This window comes from Oncorhynchus mykiss, chromosome 6, assembly GCF_057628025.1.
Source record: "Oncorhynchus mykiss isolate SJ-2025 chromosome 6, ASM5762802v1, whole genome shotgun sequence".
Lineage (NCBI taxonomy): Eukaryota > Metazoa > Chordata > Actinopteri > Salmoniformes > Salmonidae > Oncorhynchus > Oncorhynchus mykiss.
This window is the reverse complement of record NC_143027.1, coordinates 42,516,171-42,533,888: the sequence shown is the minus strand read 5'-3', so window position 1 is coordinate 42,533,888 and position 17,718 is coordinate 42,516,171. Positions and strand designations below refer to the sequence as shown.

General features: G+C 46.7%; 1 protein-coding gene across 4 annotated transcripts in view; it reads left to right on the top strand.

The window, feature by feature from the left end:
• abca2 (ATP binding cassette subfamily A member 2) overlaps nt 1-17,718 on the top strand; it is a 98,245-nt gene that overhangs the window by 68,233 nt on the left and 12,294 nt on the right. For 3 of the 4 annotated variants that reach the window (XM_036980141.2, XM_036980143.2, XM_090237954.1), the window contains 27 exons: nt 80-247; nt 768-864; nt 1,151-1,324; nt 2,377-2,479; nt 3,486-3,600; nt 4,110-4,300; nt 5,330-5,480; nt 5,859-6,063; nt 6,234-6,392; nt 6,655-6,835; nt 7,475-7,687; nt 7,917-8,113; nt 9,535-9,708; nt 10,178-10,398; nt 10,861-10,981; nt 11,349-11,428; nt 11,629-11,851; nt 12,120-12,338; nt 12,600-12,702; nt 12,949-13,274; nt 13,546-13,759; nt 14,205-14,310; nt 14,890-15,001; nt 16,203-16,263; nt 16,439-16,613; nt 16,826-16,941; nt 17,363-17,510. In XM_036980141.2, coding sequence (XP_036836036.2) covers nt 80-247; nt 768-864; nt 1,151-1,324; nt 2,377-2,479; nt 3,486-3,600; nt 4,110-4,300; nt 5,330-5,480; nt 5,859-6,063; nt 6,234-6,392; nt 6,655-6,835; nt 7,475-7,687; nt 7,917-8,113; nt 9,535-9,708; nt 10,178-10,398; nt 10,861-10,981; nt 11,349-11,428; nt 11,629-11,851; nt 12,120-12,338; nt 12,600-12,702; nt 12,949-13,274; nt 13,546-13,759; nt 14,205-14,310; nt 14,890-15,001; nt 16,203-16,263; nt 16,439-16,613; nt 16,826-16,941; nt 17,363-17,510 — 4,353 coding nt within the window. Of the gene's footprint in view, nt 1-79; nt 248-767; nt 865-1,150; nt 1,325-2,376; nt 2,480-3,485; nt 3,601-4,109; nt 4,301-5,329; nt 5,481-5,858; nt 6,064-6,233; nt 6,393-6,654; nt 6,851-7,474; nt 7,688-7,916; nt 8,114-9,534; nt 9,709-10,177; nt 10,399-10,860; nt 10,982-11,348; nt 11,429-11,628; nt 11,852-12,119; nt 12,339-12,599; nt 12,703-12,948; nt 13,275-13,545; nt 13,760-14,204; nt 14,311-14,889; nt 15,002-16,202; nt 16,264-16,438; nt 16,614-16,825; nt 16,942-17,362; nt 17,511-17,718 lie in introns of those variants that run through there. The other variant, XM_090237955.1, reaches the window with a different exon arrangement.

Below are 17,718 nucleotides of genomic sequence, written 5' to 3'. Positions count from 1 at the left end.
AACACATACACACTACTGGACAATAAGCCCATGGATATGCCTACCTGTGTATTAACTGCTTATGTATTCCTCTTCCTAGTTGACCTCTGACCTACGTGGTCACCCGGAACTGCTGAATGGGACAGACAGTGATCTGCTGCGTGGGTTGCTGGAGGGTAACTACACCCTGCCCAACACCTCCACCCTGCTGGAGCAGCTGGACACCATTGACAACGCCGCCTGTGGCTGGACACACTTCATGTCCAAGGTCAGTATGAAACACACACACAAACGCACACAAAACAACAGAGATGAATAGTACATCTAGTAGTAGTAGTCCTGGTTGGAAAGAACGCCCAAGGTCACTATCCATTACATGAGAGCTTTATAAGATTCTGGTGTACGGGCAGGAAGAACTGTAGACATGGGCGTTTTGATTCAGACTGACACAGGAAGATTAGTGGAACTTGAGTGCTGTATATTGATCCGGACACAGACAGCAGGCGTGCAGTAATATGAGCACCGATAATCAGCTCTGGACAAGGACGCAAAGCTCCATTCAATAGTCCCAGGATTCATCCCAAATGGCACCCTATTCCCCTATATGTTTGACTACTTTTGACCAGAGCCCAGGGCAGGGACTATTATTGCCTATGTTGCCGATATAGACGTTTCTTGTGCTCTTGGGGGTTGGCGCTGCACTGTGGCTGCCATCTGGTTGGGATCAAGGCAGAAGACAATTTCCCATTGACTGCAAGGATTCTTCTTTCTTCTTCTTCTTGTTCCAGGTCAGTGTGGATATCTTCAAGGGTTTTCCGGATGAGGACAGCATCGTCAACTACACACTGAACCAAGCTTACCATGATAACATCTCAGTGTTTGCCAGTGAGTACACTCACCACTGCAGTGGGCAGACGACTTGATGTAATCCTAAGAACTTTGCTGTCCATTACATTATCACAAAATGGAAACGTGTCTTTGGCACTCGATTAGACTTTACAGTTAAAAACAGATTGTGGCTAATGGCCAGGCCCGGGTGGCCAGATGGATTTTACTGAGAGGGCAGTGGCTACGGCATGCAGCTAGCCTCCGATTGGCAATAGCTTTCATAATATGAGGAAATAATGTCAAAGGTTTATTGTACATAATGTTCCCCCTCCCTCTCACCCAGGTGTGATATTCCAGACCAACCTAGATGGCTCCCTGCCTCCTCATGTCCTCTATAAGATCAGGCAGAACTCCAGCTTCACAGAGAAAACCAACGAGATCCGCCGGGCCTACTGGCGCCCAGGGCCCAACACGGGGGGAAAGTTCTATTTCCTCTACGGCTTTGTGTGGATCCAGGGTACGTGACCAGAGTCCTCCACGTTGTCTACCGAAGTGTTGTAAATGTAGACTGAAATGTTGTCAATTCTAGCCACGTTTAGCCACGTTTAGCCAATTATAGCTAACTCTAGCCAACTCTAGCCAACTCTAGCCACGTTTAGCCACGTTTAGCCACGTTTAGCCAACTATAGCCACGTTTAGCCAACTATAGCTAACTTTAGACAACTCTAGCCAACTTTAGCCAACTCTAGACAATTCTATCCAACTGTAGACAACTCTAGACAACTCTAGCCATTATCATCAGCATCACAGCCACAAAGGCATTAAACGGATTCTTCAGGATTTTGGCAATGAGGCACTTTATCTATTTCCCCAGAGTCAGATGAACCCATGGATACCATTTTTATGTCTGCGTCCAGTATGAAGGAAGTTAAAGGTAGCCAATACTAACTAGTGTTAGCACAATGACTGGAAGTCTATGGATATCTGTTAGCATGCCAAAATGACAAAGTATCCCTTTAACCAAAGGAGAAAAGATTGGCACTTGGGATTATTTCAAATGAATTAATATGAAGAAAACGTTTGGCTCTAATTAGTGTTTTATACAGAATTGGAATGCTGGTATGGCATTTCCAGATGTTGTTGTGTCGTTGGTATGTTTCTCATTCCCCTTGCTTAGTAGTAAAGAAGACGTCTCAAAACTCAAAGCTGTACTTGTTGTCTGCCGAAGGCAAAACTATAAATAGGCTATACTGTACATAGACTATAAATCAGCTGACAAAATCAGGTTCACGGAGGACACAATTGTTCTGTCAAACACATTTTCTTGCTGGAGTTTTATTAAGATAAGGGTTTATTGGGGTAAAATGCTTACCCTAGTGATCTTGAGGTGGGCACACCTGTGTGGGTACCAACGCCAAGCTGCAGATCCAGCACATTCTCTCCGTATGTTTTGGGGAAAACTTGAAGGGAAGGCTTACTCACTAAGGTGTAGCGTGGCCCTGTCATCTCTGCCGTGTGTGTGGGTGTGTGTGTGTGTGTGTGTGTGTGTGCGGGTGCGTGTGTCCTCAGATATGATGGAGAGAGCCATCATTAACACGTTTGTGGGCCATGACGTGGTGGAGCCTGGCAACTATGTTCAGATGTTCCCTTACCCCTGCTACACAAGAGACGAGTAAGACTTGGAACTCTCTCAATATACCTCTCCTCTACTCACATAGGCTTTTTCTTATAGTTGCTCTGCCCTGGGACTGTGGCCAAAATAACCATTCATTCTGGCACTATTTCTATCTGAGGTAATCAAATTACATTGGCCCTGCACATTTAGATAGATAGGTAGATAGATAGTACAGAACATGATCAGTCAAAGACTGAAGTACATTTAAAATGTACTGTATGTACTAAATGTATGTTAGTACATACAGTACACACAATATCTAGGTCTAATACATAGTAAAGTGCAAATTACAATACAAGATATATAAAATGTGTGTGTCTCTTCACAGTCCCCTTTATCAGTTTTTGTTAAACTGTTTTTATTGCTAGCTTGAGTTACCTGGGGTGGCAGAGAGTTCCATGTAGTCATGGCTCTATTTAATACTGTGCGTTTCCCCGCCTCGGTTCTGGACCTGGGGACTGTGAAGAGACCTCTGGTTGCATGTCTTGTGTTGTACCGATGAGTGTCCAAACTGTCTGCCAACTGCTTGACCAGACAGTTCTGCACCTTCAACACATCAATACCTCGCACAAAGACCATTAGTGATGCAGTCAATCTCTCATCAACCTTGAGCCAGGAGAGACTGACGTGCATGTTACTGACACTTACCCTCCGTGTACAACTAAATGCGATACGTGCTGCTTTGTTCTGGACCAAATGCAATTGACCTATGTCCTTCTTTGCCGCACATGACCACATAGCTGGGCAGTCGTCCAGGTATGACAAAACTAGGGCCTGTAGGACCTGTCTGGTCGACTGAGATGTCAAGAAGGCAGAGCGACGCCCTATCATGGAAGGGCCTCTTCTCATTTGAGCAAGTTTTGTCCGTGAACGCTTGCTACCTAGGGTTACACCCAGCAGTTTAGTCTCCTCAACTTGCTCAACTGCCAAATGATTCAAGAATAGATCTAAATGAGGCTTAGCATTGAGCGAGTGATTTCTCCTGTCTGTCGTTGGTCCATAGCTTCCTGTTTGTGATCGAGCACATGATGCCTCTGTGCATGGTGATCTCCTGGGTCTACTCTGTAGCCATGATGATCCAACACATTGTGGCGGAGAAGGAGCACCGGCTCAAAGAGGTGAGACTGCCTGCAGCTGCCTGCTCACCTGTCTACACTAGGCTCTCCATGTGTGTTCCAAATGGCAACCCCTTTGTAGTACAATACTTTTGACCAGACCTCTAGTCAAAATTGGTACACTATATAGGGAAAAGGGTGCTATTTAGAATGCATTTCCTATCCAATGTCTGTATGTCTGTGACATTGGAGCAGCAACACTAAAGCCATCTACTCTCTGCCTTTGTTCGGCATCCGAGAGCAAGATGATGTCACTCGTATTTATTGCCTCTCTTCTGCCCCCTGCTGGAGAAATATGGATTTCAATTACATGTTTTCCCAAGTTGAATTCCTATGATAATATTGTATGTGTTTTTTTTCTTCTTCATATTCAGAATATTTTGTTCATATCTGGGGAGGGGAGGGGGGGGGTTGAGGTTACATTCACATCCATATGAGTGACTGTAAGAGTGTAAATAAGAGGAATAACCTCTTATGGAAAGTAACCTGTATCCTTCCTGCCTGGCCTGTAGGTGATGAAGATGATGGGCCTGAACAACGCGGTCCACTGGGTGGCCTGGTTCATCACTGGGTTTGTCCAGTTGTCCATCTCAGTGACGGCCCTGACGGCCATCCTGAAGTACGGTCGGGTGCTCCTCCACAGCGACATCTTCATCATCTGGCTCTTCCTCTCCATCTACGCCATCGCCACCATTATGTTCTGGTAATGGAACCACTAATGCTCTGACGTTAGTCTAGTAAAAAGCATGAGTTGACACACAGCCAAAATAGTAGGAGAAGTGCAGACGAACATAATATTGTACTATAAAGAAAGTTGCACACTGCTCTTTTAACCATTATAATCATGTATGTGCAGCTTTCAACTTTTTCTCTGTCCCAGACAGAAGTTGCCATGGCCTTAGGCACAGATATAGGATCAGTTTACCTTCCTGAAAACTTCACCATTTCACCACTAACGGTGTCAAGGGGGCAACTGCAACTTCTGCTTTGACTGGTTTCTCTCCGACTGTTATTGCAGTCCTCACTGAAAGCCGTGACCTCAAAGCAGCCGTGACCTTTACACACGTTTGGGGTGTTAGAGATGAATCTAACGAATCACTCATTGTGGAGTCACTGCGGTGTTTAACGGCGGATTTGACAAAAGTTGTTTCCCTTTCTCGTCCACGTTCGTTGAGAAAGAAACGCGTTATTTAAAAAAAATGCTATCTCCTTCATGTATCAGGCCGACAGGGACTCCGCTCCTTTGCAAGACGTCCCGAGGAAACGTGCACGGTCGGTAAATGCTAGCAAATAGAAACACTCGCTACCTCACTCTTCAACCAAGGTGCGTGGATTTGAGGAGCACACTAAAGGGAAGAGGAAATTCAGCACCTGCGAATGCTTCACCTCATCTTAACCTCTGTTGCTGCCATGCTATGTTGTTGTCTTAGGTCTCTTTATGTAGTGTTGTGGTGTCTCTCTTGTCGTGATGTGTGTTTTGTCCTATATATATAATTTTTTTTTAAATCCCAGCCCCCATACCCGCAGGAGGCCTTTTGCCTTTTGGTAGGCCGTCATTGTAAATAAGAATTTGTTCTGACTTGCCTAGTTAAATAGGTTGAATAAAATAAATAAATACAAATACGTCTCCAGGCTATTGTCCATTGGGCGAAAGTGTTTAGAAACAAGATTAGTAAATGCTAACAGTATTTCTCTCCGTTCTGTCTGTCTGTGTCCTGTCTGTGTATGCCAGCTTCCTGGTGTCAGTGATCTACTCCAAGGCCAAGCTGGCGTCAGCGTGTGGTGGGATAATCTACTTCCTCAGCTATGTCCCATACATGTACGTGGCCATCAGGGAGGAGGTGGCCCATGACAAGATCACGGCCTTCGAGAAGTGTATCGCTGTAAGATCGGGCCTTTGTTCTCCTCCCTGTCTGACTCTCTCCCTGTGCTTTATTCATGACAGGGATTTGTTTTTTTGTTAGTCATAAACTGTGCCCATGTCTAGACTGTCTGGATATATTTAATGAGAGAAACATGACCCCGGGCTCATGGCGTCAAATGAGTCAAATGACCTATTTCTGTGTCAAAGGTGTATCAAAATGTCGAGCAAAGTAGTTGAAAGTCTGGAAGAAACCAGACTTCAAGAGTCGTGAATTGCAAAATTATATTCTATTCTCTGACACTACCAGTCTGAATCAGTCAGCCCTTGAAAGACATTGGGCTTCATACACGTCAACAGCTTTTAACACGTCCATTGTCCTTATTCCCATTCTCTCCAGTCTCTTATGTCGACCACAGCGTTCGGCCTGGGCTCTAAGTACTTTGCCCTGTACGAGGTGGCTGGGGTTGGTATCCAGTGGCGCACCATCAACCAGTCACCTGTAGAGGGCGATGACTTCAACCTTGGCCTGTCCATGATGATGCTCATCATCGATGCTAGTGTGTATGGAGTACTCACCTGGTACATAGAGGCTGTGCATCCAGGTAAACAGTCAACATCCAATATGGATTTCCATTTTTCATGTCTTTGGCTGCTAACTTAAATCCCTCCCTTTTGTGTCCCTGTTTTGTCACTGACTGTCTGAATGTGTTTATGGAAGCAACTGGGCTGAATCACAAATGGGGTTTTTCACCCATTCTCTCCTGTCCTCCAGGGATGTATGGGCTGCCTCGGCCGTGGTACTTCCCCCTGCAGAAGTCCTATTGGCTGGGCAGTGGGCGTGTGGAGACATGGGAGTGTCCCTGGGGGGGAGGGGCCAGGCTGAGTGTCATGGAGGAGGACCAGGCGTGTGCCATGGAACACCGGCGATCTGGTAGGGCCAAGCCTGACCTTGGACTTGGTTAGTGGATAGTTAGTAGAAATATTGTTGATAGGTAGTTGAACATCTACTCAACATCTATAAAGCATTGATTTGGGACTATCCAAATAAGATGTTACCAAAAAAAATGTAATCTCAAAATAAGGTTCTTCCCTGGTTCTGTAATAGAGAGCAGCTTTATCCTCTCTCTCTCTCCCTCTCTCCCTCTCTCTCTCTCTCTCTCTTTCTCTCGCTCGCTGGCTCTCTCTCCCTCCAGAGGAGATGCGTGGTATTGAAGAGGAGCCCAGCCACCTGCCTCTGGTGGTTTGTATAGACAAGCTGACCAAGGTCTACAAGATGGGCAATAAGCTGGCCCTCAACAAGCTGAGCCTCAACCTCCACGAGAACCAGGTGGTGTCCTTCCTGGGACACAACGGAGCCGGCAAGACCACCACCATGTGAGAGAGAAAAATGTGTGTGTGCCCACGTGTGTGTCAGAGGGTCCCCAGTCATTTGTGTTGTGTTGACGTGTGGGTTTACAGAGAGACACGGGGAGATGTGTGTTGTATGTTTTGGTAAGAATTTGTTTGAAGGGCTATTCATCATCTGCTTATAAACCATATTGTAGATGAACTATTTGTTAACAATTGTCATGTAATGATAAATTATAAACAAGCCATGCATAATGTTGGCTACAATATCACCATAATGTTCCCATCATCTTTCCTTGACTTTCCCATATGATTCCCATAACATCACCATAATGTTCCCGTCATCTTTCCTTGACTTTCCCATATGATTCCCATAACATCACCATAATGTTCCCATCATCTTTCCTTGACTTTCCCATATGATTCCCATAACATCACCATAATGTTCCCATCATCTTTCCTTGACTTTCATATATGATTCCCATAACATCACCATAATGTTTCCGTCATCTTTCCTTGACTTTCCCATATGATTCCCATAACATCACCGTAATGTCCACAAAAATGGCCTTCAAATACAGTATAACCTATGTTTACGTGTCCATTTCTTCCCTCTCTAACTAACCCTGTCGCTAACTCCCATTGGTTCTCTACTGCGATCCCCAGGTCTATTCTGACAGGTCTGTTCCCGCCCACCTCTGGCTCAGCCACCATCTACGGCCATGACATCCGTACTGACATGGAGCGTATCAGGCAGAACCTGGGCATGTGCCCCCAGCACAATGTGCTCTTTGACAAGCTCAGCGTGGAGGAGCACCTGTGGTTCTACTCCAAACTCAAAGGCATGGCCGAGGAGGACATCCGCAAGGAGATGGACAAGTACGTCACATCCCATTTGGATGGTTTAACCAAGTCAAAGACCCTAAGGTGGAAATGAAACTATCAACATGACATTAGATTAGGATCTCACCTCTTCAAATTGAAGGGTGTAGATAGTATATAAGTACAGGTGACTGCCATTGAAGGATATGTATAGTTTGGAAACAAATTATACCCATCCACAGCCCAAAATAATGTAAATGACCATGAGTTGTGTGTATGTTGTCAGGATGATAGACGATCTAGAGTTGAATAATAAGCGTCACAGCCTGGTGCAGACTCTGTCTGGCGGAATGAAGAGGAAGCTGTCCGTGGCCATAGCGTTTGTGGGCGGCTCCCGGGCCGTCATCCTGGATGAGCCTACGGCGGGGGTGGACCCCTACGCACGCAGAGCCATCTGGGACCTCATCCTCAAGTACAAACAGGGTGAGACATGATGCGTCAAACGCACACACTAACCCTCACACACTAACCCTCACACACTAACCCTCACACTCTAACCCTCACACTCTAACCCTCACACTCTAACCCTCACACTCTAACCCTCACACTCTAACACTCACACTCTAACACTCACACACTAACCCTCACACTCTAACCCTCACACTCTAACACTCACACTCTAACCCTCACACTCTAACCCTCACACTCTAACCCTCACACTCTAACCCTCACACTCTAACCCTCACACACTAACCCTCACACTCTAACCCTCACACTCTAACACTCACAACAGGTGAAACATGATGGGTCAAACTCACACACTAACCCTCGCACACTAACAACAGATGACACATGATGCTTCAAACTCACACACTAACCCTCACACACTAACAACAGATGATACATGATGCGTCAAACTCACACACTAACCCTCGCACACTAACACTCACAACAGGTGAAACATGATGGGTCAAACTCACACACTAACCCTCGCACACTAACAACAGATGACACATGATGCTTCAAACTCACACACTAACCCTCGCACACTAACAACAGATGATACATGATGCTTCAAACTCACACACTAACCCTCGCACACTAACAACAGATGAGACATGATGCGTCAAACTCACACACTAACCCTCGCACACTAACACTCACAACAGGTGATACATGGGTCAACCACACTAAGATTGTGTCTCAAATGGCACCCTGTTCCCTATAGAGTACACTGGTTTGTCACCCTGTTCCCTATAGAGTGCACTGGTTTGTCACCCTTGTGTTTCTAGGTCGCACCCTTCTGCTGTCCACCCACCACATGGTTTGACACATGTTGAGTGTACAAAACATTAGGAACACCAGCTCTTTCCATGACATAGACTTACCAGGTGAAAGCTCTAATCCCTTATTGATGTCACTTTTTAAATCCACTTCAATCAGTGTAGATGAAGGGGGGGAGACCGGTTAAAGAAGGATTTTTGAGCCTTGAAAGTTGAAACATGTATTGTGTATGTGTGCCATTCAGAAGGTGAATGGGCAAGACAAAATATTGAAGTGCTTTTGAACTGGGTATGTTAGTAGGTGCCAGGCGCACCGGTTTGAGTGTGTCAAGAACTGCAAAGTTGCTAGGTTTTTCACGCTCAACAGTTTTCCGTGTGTATCAAGAATTGTCCACCACCCAAAGGACATCCAGCCAACTTGATACAACTGTGGAACCATTGGAGTCAACATGGTCCAGCATCCCTGTGGAACGCTTTCGACACCTTGTAGAGTACGTACAGTACATGCCCCAACGTAATGAGGCTGTTCTGAGGGCAACACCTTCAATATTAGGAAGGTGTTGCTGATGTTTTGTGCACTCAGTGTATATTGAAAGAGAAACATTTCAACTGTGCTTCTAGGTCGCACCATCCTGCTGTCCACCCACCACATGGATGAGGCTGACCTGTTAGGAGACCGCATAGCCATCATCTCCCATGGGAAACTCAAGTGCTGCGGCTCCCCACTCTTTCTCAAGAGCACCTACGGAGACGGCTACAAACTCACCCTGGTCAAGAAACAGAGTGAGAGCGGAGGTGAGTCTTTTATATGTGTATATGTGTGTTTCTCTTTGTCATTTTGTCACAAGCTGTCTCAGTCTATTATCAATGACAAACTTCCTCTGTCCCTCACTTTTAGGATATGATGGATTTGTTCTCTTATCAGTGGAGGTTGTTGAGGGGACGACGGCTCATAATAATGGCCGGAATGGAGCGAACGGCATCAACACATGGAAAACGTGTTTGATGTATTTGATACCATTCAAAATATTCCACTCCAGCCATTACCACGAGCCCGTCCTCCCCAATTAAGGTGCCACCAACCTCCTGTGTTCTCTATAATATCCTTCACTTTCTCTTTTAAAAGCCTTTGAACATGTACAGCTAGTATTTTGCCTCTGAAAAGGATCTTTGTCCTCTACTTTTCCCGCTGCCCCACTCTCTGCTTACACCTTATCCTCCTTTCCCTCCCTCCATCCATCATGCTGTGTGTTTGTGCCTCCAGACCAGGTCACCCAGCCCCAGCCTCCCTCCACCGTGTCCCCTTCCTCCTCCTCCCTGTCCCCCTCCTCCTCCTCCCTGTCTCCCTGCTCAGAGACCCGGGTCACCCAGTTCATTCGTCAGTTTGTGGGGTCCTGTCTGCTGTTGTCTGACTCCAACACTGAACTATCCTATGTGTTGCCCTCTGAGGCTGTCAAGAAGGGCTGCTTCGAGAGGCTATTTCAGGTACACACTCAGACAAACAGACACAGACCTAGAGATGAAGGTACACCCACTCAGACACAGACCTAGAGATGAAGGTACACCCACTCAGACACAGACATAGACACAGACCTAGACATGAAGATACACCCACACAGACACAGACCTAGAGATGAAGGTACATCCACTCAGACACAGACCTAGAGATGAAGGTACACCCACTCAGACACAGACACAGACCTAGAGATGAAGGTACACCCACTCAGACACAGACCTAGAGATGAAGGTACACCCACTCAGGCACAGACCTAGATATGAAGGTACACCCACTCAGACACAGACACAGACCTAGAGATAAAGGTCACCCACTCGGACACAGACCTAGACATGAAGATACACCCACACAGACACAGACCCAGACAAATTATACCCTATTCCCGTTATAGTGCACTACTTTTGACCGGAGCCCATATTTCCTATTCCCAGGCATTGGAGCAAAATCTGGCCATCTTGGCTCTGACCAGCTTCGGGGTGATGGACACCACTCTGGAGGAGGTCTTCCTCAAGGTGTCGGAGGAGGACCAGTCCCTGGAGAACAGTGATGCCGGTGAGACCAAAGAAATAAGCTTTTACTTCTATGGGTACACTCAAAATGACTGCCAGTCCACCCATTATGGCATCATTGACTTGAATAGGGATGTCCATTCTAGTAATTCTATTTTTGTGTGTGGGACCAAAGCTTTGTGTGTCTGTCTGCGGCTACACGGATCAATAAAGTTATTTTGGGAGGGCTTCATTACATTAATAATTTATGATACACATCATGAATTTCATGTCTGCTGAGTTTGCAAACAGTGTTTGCGTTGCCAAATAGCTAAATGCTGACATAGACGTTTCACAAGTTATCTATTTAGTGTTGGTGTTGCAAATCTTTAAATGTTAATCATGATCTCTTAAATTCTCTCTCCTCCCAGACATGAAGGATTCCCTAGGCGGTATCTCAGTGGGGAAACCTGCTGCTGCAGTGGGTGTGGGGGGCTCTGGAAAGCCAGAGGTAGGGATTAGTTCAACACATGCTTTTCAGAATGGATTATTAGTTGATTGCAAAACAGTTAATTATTTAAACAAATGAAACATTCTAGTAATTTCACAAATGTGTTTATTTTATTTTAGCTTCCCTTCTTTTCTAATTGATAGAAACCCCCTTGGTTGACTAATTACTTATTTGACTTACTTTCTCCCTATCCTCCCTAGCCGGGGGCTCCTGCGGGGAGCAGCAGCAGTGTGGAGAGGCCAGAGGTAGAGCTTTCTAACTTGGTGATGTGCTCCAGGCTCAGCCAGAGCCAATCCTCCCTGCGCTCCTCCTCCTCCCTGGGGTCCGTGCTGGGGGATGAGGAAGGGCTCTACGCAGACTTCTACGGAGACTACTGCCGCCTCTTCGACAACGGACGAGACCCTCACTCTACCAGCCTGAGGGGTAAGAGTCCCACTGTTGTATGAGGAGACTGAAGGACATCGAGAGGGTGTTACCCAGTGAATACCTTTTTTTTTAATCTTCATTATATTTAACCAGGTATGTTTTTAAGAACACATTCTCTTTCACAACACGTACCTGGCCAACTGGGGGCAATGAGATATATAGTATGGTTGGATGAGCTTATGAGAGTCATTTTCCTCCATGTGAGGTGTTTTTAGGCTTTTGCTAATGTCTCTCTTTGTCTCGCTCCATCTCTCTCTACCTCCAGAGGACGTGGAGGAGGCCTCCCCTGAGCCTGTGGTCCTGGAGGGGCAGGGCAGCTTCAAGCTGGAGGGCTGGTGGCTGAAGCTACGCCAGTTCCACGGCCTCATCGTCAAGAGGTTCCACTGTGCCAAGAGGAACACCAAGGGCCTCTTCTCACAGATCCTGCTGCCCGCATTCTTCGTCTGCGTGGCCATGACTGTAGCGCTCTCTGTGCCTTCCATCGGTGAGGACAACTACAAGTGACATTACATTTTAACATCTTAGTCATATAGCAGGCACTCTTATCCGGAGTGTAGTCAACTAAGTTTAGTAGGAGAAAACAATCAGTGGCAGGAAGAAGAAGACAAGTGCAGGTGTGAGTGCACGACAGACAGGTACCGTTTCTTTCCCCTCAAGTTCAACTACGGCTGATCTTGACCCTGACTTGCCTGTTTGTCAGTGTTTGTAGGTCATCGTGGTGTGATGTCTGTCTTCTGTTCTCCAGGAGATCTGCCACCACTGATCCTGTCCCCATCCCAGTACCACAACTACACCCAGCCCCGTGGCAACTTCATCCCCTACGCCAACGAAGACCGCCCACAGTACAGGTCAGACAGACAATGGGAGTAGGAGACTGCATGTCACTCTAGTATATCCACAATTTAAATGCGTTGTTTTACACATCCATAATCGTGTCCTTCTTTCTGGCCGGTAACATTATGCGTTCATTTGTGCATCTGAGTCTCAGTTATCACCCATCGTACACAACATCATTAGTCTAATCTACAGGACATGGATGTGGTAAAGCTTCCTTCTGTAGCTTTATAACAGCCTCCTGTTCTTCCTCTCCTCAGGAGTAAACTGTCCCCGGATGCCAGCCCTCAGAAGATCGCCAACACGCTGCGTCTGCCATCGGGCGTGGGCGCCACCTGCGTCCTCAAAACGCCCTTCAACAGCACCCTGGACCAGCTGGCACAGACGCTCAACCCCAGCGCCAACAACAGCAAGACCCTGGCCGCCCGCTACTTTGACTCCATGTGTCTGGACTCCTTTACCCAGGGAGTGCCACTGTCCAACTTCGTACCCCCTCCCCCCTCGCCAGCCCCCTCCGATGACCCCGACACTCACTTTGAGGATGGGCTGTGGAACTTCACTGCCACCACTCCTACCACTGTCAGGGGTACGTCTTTGCGCCCCTCCCACCGCCGTGCTCAATGCTCAGGTGGTAAAAACTGTCAAAAAGGATATATGTTATACTTCGTATGTAGGCTAATGTTTTATGTGTCATACAATTGCATTATATCAACATTATATAACTGTATTTGATAGCTACAGTTGAGTCCTGTGTCGGCCATTCTGGCTCAGACAAGGCTTACTTACTCTACTTGCTTACTAGAGTCCTCTACAGTAGCCTCCCTAAAAATCCTTCCTCTGTCTGTGTCTGTCTTTAGAAACGGTGACGTCTCCTCCCACCCTGCCCCTGTTAATTCGGGAGCTGGTTCGTTGTATCTGCTCCATGCAGGGGACGGGCTTCTCCTGCCCCAGCGGGGTGGGGGGGCGGCCACCCCTTATGAAGGTGGTCACCGGGGATATTCTGGTAGACATCACTGGGCGCAACGTGTCAGAGTATCTCCTTTACACCTCTGACAGACTGCGCCTGCACAGGTAACAGACTCAGTGGGGTCGGGCACAGATAACAGACTCAGTGGGGTCGGGCACAGGTAACAGACTCACTGGGGTTGGGCACAGGTAACAGACTCAGTGGGGTGTGGCACAGGTAACAGACTCACCGGGGTCGGGCACAGCTAACAGACTCACCGGGGTTGGGCACAGGTAACAGACTCACCGGGGTTGGGCGCAGGTAACAGACTCACCGGGGTTGGGCAAAGGTAACAGACTCACCGGGGTCGGGCACAGGTAACAGACTCACCGGGGTCGGGCACAGGTAACAGACTCACCGGGGTCGGGCACAGGTAACAGACTCACCGGGGTCGGGCACAGGTAACAGACTCACCGGGGTCGGGCACAGGTAACAGACTCACCTGGCTCGGGCACAGACGCATACACACACAATTGAAATGTATTTTCTCTCTCCCTCCCTCTCTTCTAGATATGGAGGACTCACAGTAGGCAACATACAGAAATCTGTCCCAGCATCCTTTGGGAAAAAGACTCCGCCCATGGTTCGCAAAATAGCAGTCCGCAGATCAGCTCAGGTCAGCAGAATGGCATTTTCTTGAAAGGGGGAGGGTGTAGCGCACTATATAGGGAATAGGGCTCTGGTCTACAGTAGTGCACTATATAGGGAATAGGGCTCTGGTCTACAGTAGTGCACTATATAGGGAATAGGGCTCTGGTCTACAGTAGTGCACCCTATAGGGAATAGGGCTCTGGTCTTCAGTAGTGCACTATATAGGGAAAAGGGCTCTGGTCTACAGTAGTGCACTATATAGGGAAAAGGGCTCTGGTCTACAGTAGTGCACTATATAGGGAATAGGGCTCTGGTCTACAGTAGTGCACTATATAGGGAAAAGGGCTCTGGTCTACAGTAGCGCACTATATAGGGAAAAGGGCTCTGGTCTACAGTAGTGCACTATATAGGGAATAGGGCTCTGGTCTACAGTAGTGCACTATATAGGGAATAGGGCTCTGGTCTACAGTAGTGCACTATATAGGGAATAGGGTGCCATTTGAGATGCAACTCTAGTGTCAGTTTGATGGACAGGTTTATTATTACACTTAGCTATTTGCGCTGCTGTGTCATTGCCAGTGACAGAATTGTCCCCTCCCAATAGGTGCTGTTCAATAATAAAGGGTACCACAGCATGCCAACCTATCTCAACGTCCTCAACAATGCCATCCTGCGTGCCAACCTACCTCCAGGCAAGGGCAACCCTGCTGCATACGGTAAGAGATGCTGTCCATGAGGAGAGGGGACTGCCAACTGCCAACATAAAGGAGACACTTGAGTAAATGAGGGATACAAAGTATATTGAAAGCAGGTGTTTCCACACAGGTGTGGTTCCTGAGGTAATTAAGCAATTAACATCCCATCATGCTTAGGCTAAAGTTTGAAAATGCCCAGTTGCCCATTATTTTGGCTACGCGATGGCTAGAAGAGACCTCACTGACTGTTAAAGAGGGCTCTCAAAGGAGCATAGAGGTTTTTAAAGTGTGTGTGTGTGTGTGTGTGTGTGTGTGTGTGTGTGTGTGTGTGTGTGTGTGTGTGTGTGTGTGTGTGTGTGTGTGTGTGTGTGTGTGTGTGTGTGTGTGTGTGTCACCTGATCTCAACCCAGTTGAATACTTATGGAAGCTTCTGGAGAATTTTCCACCACCACCATGAAAAAAAAATATATATATGGAATTTCTCATGAAAGAATGGTGTTGCATCCCGCCAAGAGAGTTCCAGACACTTGTAGAATCTGTTCTGTTGGCTAGTTGTGGCCCAACGCCCTATTAAGACACTTTATGTCGGTGTTACCTGTACATACTCAGAAGCCTGGTTCCAGATCAGTTTTTTTATCTTGCCAACTCCATGACGATGAGTGACAACAAAGATTATCTATGTACTGACAAGATACTGGACTGACCACTCTAGCAATGGAAATAAATGAAGGCAGACGAGAGGAGGCGGAAAAAGCCAATGAGAGGGCCGATGAGCCAATGAGAGGGCCGATATGTGTGTGAACAAAAGGCACAGCTCCGATGTAAAATTGTTTTTCTCAAAGTTGCCGGAATGCCACTGGCGTACACTTATATCAATACATTCGTAAAAACCTAAACATTACCAACTTCTTTTAGATCAAATAAGCCTCACGTAGCAATTAGCAATCATATTTTATGTTGACCAAATTCCCACTTAGTCTGCCTCACGCTGTATTTTCACACGGACAGATTTAGGGCGGAGTCAAGACTCTTACTTCTCCCTTTTCTTCTCAGGCGACAAGGAGTTAGCATTATAGCACAGGCTGGCACTCTTGGCTGGGATTATTTGAATTGGGTAGTTGTTTATGTGAAAATGTATTTTCTTAGTTCCTTGTATTAGTATCTGGGGATCAATATCTGTTCCCATCTAAACCATGTTATTGATGTGTGCTTGGTTCTGCAGGAATCACACTGACCAACCACCCCATGAACCGTACCAGTGCAAGCCTCTCTCTGGACTACTTGTAAGAATTTATGCATTGAGTTACTGTATATTATACTATATGTGGTACAACATTTCTGAAAAGTACCTGACAGTGTCTCCAATGGCACACTACTCCCTATTGGGCCTTATATAGAGGATAGGGTGCCATTTGGGATGCAGACACTGTCTTAGTAGCTTTCTTTTGGTCCCTCCAGGCTCCAGGGCACTGATGTGGTGATAGCTATCTTCATCATCGTGGCCATGTCCTTTGTACCAGCCAGCTTTGTGGTCTTTCTGGTGGCAGAGAAGTCGACCAAGGCCAAGCACCTGCAGTTTGTGTCTGGATGTGACCCTGTCATCTACTGGCTGGCTAACTATATATGGGACATGGTGAGGGGGGGGGTGAAGTTTGTTATTGTGTGCGTTGTGCGGGCAAGTGCTCCCTATAGCCGTACTCTCTGAAACAAGTCCTACCTGGGCCTGTCTGTCTTCTGTCTGTTTGTACTGTGCATCCACAGACGGTCCTATGAATATTTGAGAGATATTGTCTATTTCTGCCAGCCTATCTAACTGAATCTCTCCTGTCTCGCTCTGTCTCTTAGTTGAACTACTTGGTGCCTGCCACGTGCTGTGTCCTTATCCTGTTTGTCTTTGACCTTCCTGCATACACATCCCCAACCAACTTCCCTGCGGTGCTGTCTCTCTTCCTCCTCTACGGGTGAGTGCACTTCACTGAAGACACATCAGCACGTCTCTTATCTAAGACCCATTATGAGGGATACACAGAAAATTTGCTTTTGGATTCAGGTAACCTGGAAAAAAAGCATAGACATTGTTCTGTTGATGACATCATTTAAAAACAGTAATGCATTATTCATAACTGTCTTTGACAATATCAAGAAACTGTAATGAATGTTTAATGAATATAGCCTATTATCATACATTCTTTCTCTCTCTCTCTCTCTCTCTCTCTCTCTCTCTCTCTCTCTCTCTCTCTCTCTCTCTCTCTCTCTCTCTTTCTTTCTCTCCCTCTCTCTCTCTCTCTCTCTCTCTCTCTCTCACTCTCTCCCACTCTTTCTCTCTCTTCAACCTTCTCTCTATCTCTCTCCCTACCTCTCTCTCTCTCTCTCTCCCTTCAGGTGGTCTATCACTCCTATCATGTACCCGGCCTCCTTCTGTTTCGAGGTGCCCAGCACGGCCTATGTGTTCCTCATCGTCATCAACCTTTTCATAGGCATCACTGCCACAGTGGCCACCTTCCTGCTGCAGCTCTTTGAGCATGACAAGGTGTGTGTTTTACTCTGCTGACAGTATTGGTGTACTGACAGATTACAGAATTCCTATAACTTTCCCCAAGGTTTTTCTGAAATTCCGTTTGAAAGTTGCCCGAAATCAGGAGGGAAGAAGCAGGAAATCCCGAAACTTCTAAACAGGATTTCTGAAAAACCAAAGAATTTGGGGAAAATTACCAGAATTTAGCAACCCTATTTGAACA